Here is a 7,957-nt window from a genome sequence, read left to right on the forward strand (position 1 = left end):
CTCAGCGGCACAAAATCAGAAAAAACTGTCGAAGCAGCATAGTGGACTGTGGAGACAAAAATCATCTCAAATCCCTGGAGAGGGTAAACTCGCATTGCCGAAGTGATCAGAAGACACGGACGCAATCCCTGGAGAGGGCAAACTCAGCTGCCGATGTTAAGACGCAGACCCTGGAGAGGGCAAACTCAAACTGCCAAATGTTAAGCGGCAGGGCCTGGAGAGGCAATACTTAATCACCAGTGTGATGTTAACACATTGGTGTCTAGCTTCCGGCTCGGGCGTCGAGTGAGGCTAGGTCTGGAGAGACGGTACTCAACCATCAGCGTCATCAGAGGTGCGTTGGTGTCCAACTTCCGGCTCGGGCGGCGAGTGAGGTTGGGCCTGGAGAGGCAATACTTAATCATCAGTGTGATGTTAACACATTGGTGTCTAGCTTCCGGCTCGGGCGTCGAGTGAGGCTAGGTCTGGAGAGACGGTACTCAATCACCAGCGTCGCCAGAGGCACGTCGGTGTTCAACTTCCGGCTCGGGCGTCGAGTGAAGTTGACCCTGGAGAGGGTAAACTCAGCTACCGAGGATGTCAGAAGCGCCGAGGTATGCACCCACCTGGAGAGGCTACTCAACAATTTTCCACTGGAAGACATTACAAGTCAGAAGGTTGGCACATCACCCGGACAATTGGGTCAACTCCTTTACTTGTCAGCCGGTACACCAAAAGGCCGTCCGACTAAGTAAAGGGGGGGCAGCTGTAGACCCCTAAAATTGTCCGGGTCGGAAATAAAGCTTGAAGACTCTCGAAGACTGAAGGAAGATCAGCCAGAAGGACCCCTGGAAGGCCCTAGGAGGGTTCTCTGTAGGTCTAGAGGTCTTAGAATAGCTCAAAATCAGGAAGTGGAGGGAATGAAGCCCAATACGGCCGTACTGAACTTAATACGGCCGTATTGAAGCTTCAATACGGCCGCAGTGAACTCAATACGGTGTATTGAAGTTTCTGAAAACTTCAATACGGCCGTATTGAAATCAATACGCCCGTATTGAAGCTTCAATACAGCCGCAGTGAACTCAATACGGGCGCATTGAAATTTCTGAATTTCAATACGGCCGTATTGAACTCAAGAAATCACTCGGAGAGTTGATCCGACGAAGTTCTTGAGCCCCGAGCCATTTTGCTTGAGGATCGAACCTAGTCGAAGGGAAATCCTCCGGATTTCCATAGTTAAAAGTTTTTTAGGAAGGAGCGAGCGAGCTTGTAGAGCGAGGGAACGCCAAAAAGCTTCCCAGTTTTACTCAATATATAAAGCACGCTTCAAGAGGTTTCTTCTTAAATCCTTCCTTTTACTGCTTTCTGTGTGCATATTTAAACTGTCATCATGTAGATAGTTAATTTATAATTGCTTAGAATAAATAGGGGTAATTTAGTAATTTTACGCTGTTATTTTAGAAAATAATCTGTCATAGGGAACCCGAAAGGGGCGCTGTGGGGTGCTAACACCTTCCCCACGCGTAACCGACTCCCTTACCCAACTCTGGTTGTAATGGCCAAAGTTGATTTTTAAAATCAATTGCCTTATCCCTTTTTCCAATGTTTTGAGTAAAACATTGGTGGCGACTCCACGAACCCTCCTTTTGCGAAAACCACTAATCCATGGAGGGTCCCGCTTGGGATTAATATGGATTGGTGAGCCTTTTAATAAAATTGCTCGTTTGACGAGGTCTCAGTTTGAGAATAAGTCATTCTAGCAATCCACATTTTTAAACAAATAGACGAGTCCAACCATCCTTCGCGAATGCCGAAAGCCCGTTCGGGCCGGTGGCGACAAGACCATTTTTGGCTACAGCAGGCGTGATAGTAGATGTCAAACATGGAAAATTGTCCTTATCCATTAATGATGAAACAATGGAATTTAATATTGCTAAATCTGTTAGACAACCTTCTCTTGAAAATATTTGCTGCAGGGTTGATATATTGCCTAAAGACATGGAGGAAGAAGTCATGAGATCTATTTTGAGGGATCCCTTGGAGGAAAGCACATAGATCTTGAGGGGATTCAACCTAATTATGCTTGCTTGATCGATTCAAGTCCCCCGTGTAAAGAAAAAGATCCTCTAGTAGAAAGTCTTCTTGAGTCTTCAACAGATTGGCAAGAAGAAAACTCTCCAAAGTTAGAACTTAAACCACTTCCTTCATCTTTAAGGTATGAGTTTTTGGGGGCTAATTCCACTTATCCAGTCATAGTAAATTCAGCTTTAAATGAAAAAGAAACTGAAAAACTTCTCAATGAGTTGAGAAAATTTAGAAAAGTTATTGGATATACTATGGCTGATATAAAGGGAATTAGTTCTTCATTTTGTATGCATCGCATCTTCTTGGAGGAAGGATCCAAACCTTCTGTTGAAGCTCAAAGAAGACTAAATCCCAAGATGAAAGAAGAGGTAAAGAAAGAAATTTTGAAATTATTGGATGCTAAGGTAATTTATGCTATATCTGATAGTCCTTGGGTAAGTCCAGTTCATGTGGTTCCTAAGAAAGGTGGGATGACAGTAGTTAAAAATGATAATAATGAATTAATTCCCACAAGAACTGTGACTGGGTGGCGTATGTGTGTTGATTATAGAAAATTAAATAATGCCACTAGAAAGGATCACTTTCCCTTACCTTTTATTGATCAAATGCTTGAAAGGTTAGCAATGCATTCATACTTTTGTTATTTGGACGGATACTCCGGTTTTCATCAAATCCCTATTCATCCATTAGACCAAGAGAAAACTACTTTTACATGTCCCTATGGTACTTTTGCTTATAGGAGAATGCCTTTTGGCCTATGTAATGCACCTGCTACCTTTCAAAGATGTATGACTGCAATCTTTAGTGACTTATTAGAAAAAGAGATGGAAGTTTTCATGGATGACTTTTCAGTTTATGGTATTTCCTTTGATGACTGTCTATTAAATCTAACTAAAGTATTGCAGCGTTGCTCTGAAGTGAATTTAGTCTTAAATTGGGAAAAATGTCATTTTATGGTACAAGAAGGAATTGTCTTAGGACACCTAATATCTGGGAGAGGAATTGAGGTAGATAGAGCAAAAATAGAAGTAATTGATAAATTGCCTCTTCCAATTGATGTTAAAGGTGTTAGAAGTTTCTTAGGGCATGCCGGTTTCTACCGAAGGTTTATTAAAGATTTTTCAAAAATCTCTAAACCATTATCTAATCTACTTGTGAAAGAGGTACCTTTTAACTTTGATGTTTTTTGTAAGAATGCATTCTACAGGTTGAAAGAAGCTCTCACTACAGCTCCTATTCTGCAAACTCCTGACTGGAGCCTTCCTTTTGAAATCATGTGTGATGCAAGTGACTATGCTATAGGAGCTGTATTGGGACAAAGAAAGGACAAGAAGGTTCATGCTATATACTATGCCAGCAAGACTCTTGATGAAGCCCAAGCCAATTATGCAACAACAGAAAAAGAATTGTTAGCAGTCGTCTATGCTTTTGAAAAGTTCAGATCTTATCTTGTGGGGTCTAAGGTTATTGTTTACACAGATCACTCTGCCCTAAAGTATCTTTTTAATAAAAAGGATGCTAAACCTAGGCTCCTCAGATGGATTCTCCTTTTACAAGAATTTGATTTAGAGATTGTGGACAGAAAGGGAGTAGAAAATGTAGTAGCTGATCATCTCTCTCGACTTCCACAAGACCAAGCAACAAAGGAGGAACTCCCTATTAATGACAGCTTCCCAGACGAAAAGCTTTTAGCAGTTGTTGTGAAAAACAGTCCCTGGTATGCAGATTATGTGAATTACTTAGCATGTGGAGTCCTTCCTGACGACTTTAATTATCAACAAAAGAAGAAATTCTTTAGTGACCTTAACAGCTTTATTTGGGATGAACCTTACCTATATAAGAGGTGTAGAGATGGTATCTACAGAAGGTGTATCTCAGAAGAAGCAGCTCCTCACATCATTCACTCATGTCATTCTTCCGCATATGGAGGGCATGCTAGTACGTCAAAAACTGCAGCTAAAATTCTACAATCTGGTTTTTACTGGCCAAACTTATTTAAGGATACTTGGAAGATGGTAAATTCTTGTGACCAATGCCAAAGATCAGGGAATATATCCAGGAAACATGAAATGCCATTAAATGGGATTTTAGAAGTAGAAAATTTTCATTTCCCATTCGTCCCGTAGCTGGTATATCACCAAAGCCGAGTCACCGTAGACTTCTAGTTTGGTGACTTTGTTATCAAGCACAGCCTGTATACCTAATATACAAGCTTCATATTCAGCCATGTTGTTGGTGCATTCAAAGTCCAACCTTACCGTCACCGGGATATGTTTTCCTTGGGATGACATCAGTATGGCTCCTATCCCGTGCCCCATTATGTTGGAGGCTCCATCGAAAAACATCGACCAGGATTCATTTTGACATTGCTTTTTGGGCTCATCCTTCAAGGTCAATATTTTTTCATCGGGGAACTCCTCCTTGACCATGTGGTCATCCTTGGTTGGTGTCGCAACCTAAAAAAATTTTATCTCGCGACCTATGGTTTAGACATCCTTTTAAAGATCACATCAATTAAGGAATGCCCGGACACCAGACTAATCCTTAATTAATGGTTTTTGAAAAATGGGTTCATGGAGTCGCCACCAATGTTTTACTCAAAAACATTGGAAAAAGAAAAGGTTTTTTAAAGAAACAATAATGGTCTTGATAACCAGAATTGGGTTCGGGGGTCGGTTACGTGTAAGGAAGGTATTAAGCACCCCTACAACGCCCTTAATCGGTACCCTATGACAAAATTAACATTATAAGCAATAATAATATAAATATTAAATCCCCTTTTATTGATGACTATTTACATGCTTGAAAATAAAATTAAACAATTGAATCTAAAATATCTACATGATTGCTTTTATTATAACAATACTTATCAAAAATAAGAAATAAAAGAGAGAGAAGAAGATTGATTGAAATACCTCGTAGCAAGCTTTGTTAAATCTTCCGATATGGAAATTCTAGGTGCTTTGTGGCAACCTTTCACACTACACAAATGCCTCACAAATTTCAAGAAATACAATAGGAGGGAGAGAAAGAGAAATTTCGAGCTCTAAGGAGTCTTGGACGAAATTTTGAGGTCCTGAGAACTATGCCCGAGCTGTCTATTTATAGACATCAAAAGGGTGCCAGAAAGGCCCGTTCCAAATTTGGAACGGCCCGTTCTGGATCTGAACGTTAGGTGTTAAATTCTTACCCTGGAACGGCCTATTCTGGAGTTGAGATTAACAAAAAAATGCCTTGCTAGAATGGCCTGTTCCAAACTAGGTCTTTTAGGTTGTTTAGCAGTTCGGAATGGCCTGTTCTGGTTTAGGAACGGCCCATTCCAGCCTAAGATGTTTAGGCCTTTTTCTTGGTTTGGAACGACCATTCCAAACTAGGTTTTTAGGCCCTTTTTTGTGGCTTGGAATGACCCGTTTCAATTTTTGAACAGCTCATTCCGGGCCACTAAAACCAATTTATTTGGGCTTTAGGCCTTCTAATGACTTGTCTTGTTGTTTGCATGCTTCGGGAGCTCCTTCCCTTCATAACAGAGGTCCATTTCCTTGTTTGTATGCCCCCCGGACGAAATTGGGTGTCTACAGCTACCCCTCTTTACTTGTCCTTTGGAATAACTATGTATTGATTTTTCCAAAGGCAAGTAAAGACAGACATTTTGTTAGGGTCTTCTCCTCGTCCCTTTGGTGCTGATGCTTCTGCGTTGTTTCCCTTGGATAGGTGTATTTGCTTATATCCTCACCCTATAGAGCAGTTGCGTGTTGGTTGCGTACTCTATTGGGTAACAAGGCTGACAAACTGTACACGTGATCTTTAGTCTTCAAGTATAAGCTCCATTGTTTCTCTTGTGATAGTTGTCGCCACCCGCCGAAACGGACATTGGCATTCGCGACGATGGTTGGACTCTTTTTAATGTTTTGAAAAATGGTGGATTGTTAGAACGACTTATTCTCAAACTGAGACCTCATCGAGCTAACAATTTTGTTTAAATGACTCTCACCAATCCATGTTAATCCCAAGCGGGACCCTCCATGGATTAGTGGTTTTCGCAAAAAGAAGGGGTTCTTGGAGTCGCCACCAATGTTTTACTCAAAACATTGGAAAAAGATATAAGGCAATTGATTTTCGGAAATCAACTTCGGCCATTACAACCAGAGTTGGGTAAGGGAGTCGGTTACGTGTGAGGAAGGTGTTAGCACCCCACAACGCCCCTTTCGGGTTCCCTATGACAGATTATTTCATAAATAATAGCGTAAAGTTACTAAATTACCCCCATTTATTAGAAACGATTATAAGTAAAATATTTACATGATGAAAGCTTTAAACGTGTAATGCAACAATCAAAAAGCGGTAAAAGAAAGGATTTTGGGAATAAACCTTTGAAGCGTGCTTTTATATATTCAAAACGAAGTTTAGGAGGCTTTTTGGCGCTCCTTCCCACTACACGTCCGCTCGCTCCTTTCCCTAAAGATAATTTTTACTATGGAAATCAAAGAGATTTCCCTTCAACTTGTTCGAGTCTCAAGCTTCAAGGCTCATGACTCAAGAACTTAGTCGGGTTGGCTCTCAGAGAGGTTCCTAGGGCAGAGAAAAGCTCAAAAACCCAAGAATCCTCAGCAAGAGGGTCCAAACGTGTGCCAAAATTGTGGGAGGACGTGCAAATGACGTCCTATTTATAGGATTGAGGCGCAATACGGCCTGGGAGGTCAATACGACCCGTACTGGGTTTTTGAACTACAGTACGGCCGTATTGAATTTGGTACGGCCGTACTGAAGTTCAAAAACTTCAGTACGGCCGTATTGATTTCACTACGGCCTGTACTGAAGTTTTTTGAACTACAGTACGACCGTATTGAATTTGGTACGGCCGTACAGAAGTTCAAAAACTTCAGTACAGCCGTATTGAGTTCACTACGGCCGTATTGCAGTTCAAATGGCTCAGTACGGCCGTACTGAACCTCTGGGAGGGTGTATTGAGCTCCAATCCTCGGACACCCTTATTCTAAGCTACTCTAAGACTTCTAGACCTACAAAGAATCATCCTAGGGTCTTCCAGGAGTCCTTCCGGCTGACTTTCCTTCGGTCTTTGAGAGTCTTTGAGCTTTATTTCCGACCCGGACAATTTTAGGGGTCTACAGCTGCCCCCCCTTTACTTAGTCGAACGGCTTTTTGGTGTACCGGTTGACAAGTAAAGGAGTTGACCCAATTGTCCGGGGAGTAAGCTATCCTTCCGACTTGTAGTGTCTTCCGGTGGGAAAATTGTTGAGTGGCCTCTCCAGGTTCAGTATTAGTCGTCGCCTCTCCAGGCTCGTGCATGTCGCCACCGGCCCGAAACGGGCTTTCGGCATTCGCGAAGGATGGTTGGACTCGTTTATTTGTTTAAAAATATGGATTGCTAGAATGACGTATTCTCAAACTGAGACCTTGTCAAACGAGCAATTTTATTAAATGATTCACCAATCCATATTAATCCCAAGCGGGACCCTCCATGGATTAGTGGTTTTCGCAAAAGGAGGGTTCGTGGAGTCGCCACCAATGTTTTACTCAAAACATTGGAAAAAGGGATAAGGCAATTGATTTTATAAATCAACTTTGGCCATTACAACCAGAGTTGGGTAAGGGAGTCGGTTACGCGTGGGGAAGGTGTTAGCACCCCACAGCGCCCCTTTCGGGTTCCCTATGACAGATTATTTCTAAAATAACAGTAAGATTACTAAATTACCCCTATTTATTATAAGCAATTATAAATTGACTATCTACATGATGACAGTTTAAATATGCACACAGAAAGCAGTAAAAGGAAGGATTTAAGAAGAAACCTCTTGAAGCGTGCTTTTATATATTGAGTAAAACTGGGAAGCTTTTTGGCGTTCCCTCGCTCTACAAGCTCGCTCGCTCCTTC

General features: G+C 41.7%; 1 protein-coding gene across 1 annotated transcript; it reads right to left on the reverse strand.

Moving 5' to 3' along the window:
• Window positions 1-4,151: 4,151 nt before the first annotated feature.
• Window positions 4,152-4,493, reverse strand: LOC145956264 (uncharacterized). Its single transcript, XM_083071835.1, has one exon. It carries the CDS (start codon window positions 4,491-4,493, stop codon window positions 4,152-4,154), a length of 342 nt encoding a protein of 113 aa, XP_082927961.1.
• Window positions 4,494-7,957: the final 3,464 nt, after the last annotated feature.

This window comes from Cajanus cajan, chromosome 3, assembly GCF_000230855.2.
Source record: "Cajanus cajan strain Asha chromosome 3, NIPB_CcT2T_4, whole genome shotgun sequence".
Taxonomy (NCBI): domain Eukaryota; kingdom Viridiplantae; phylum Streptophyta; class Magnoliopsida; order Fabales; family Fabaceae; genus Cajanus; species Cajanus cajan.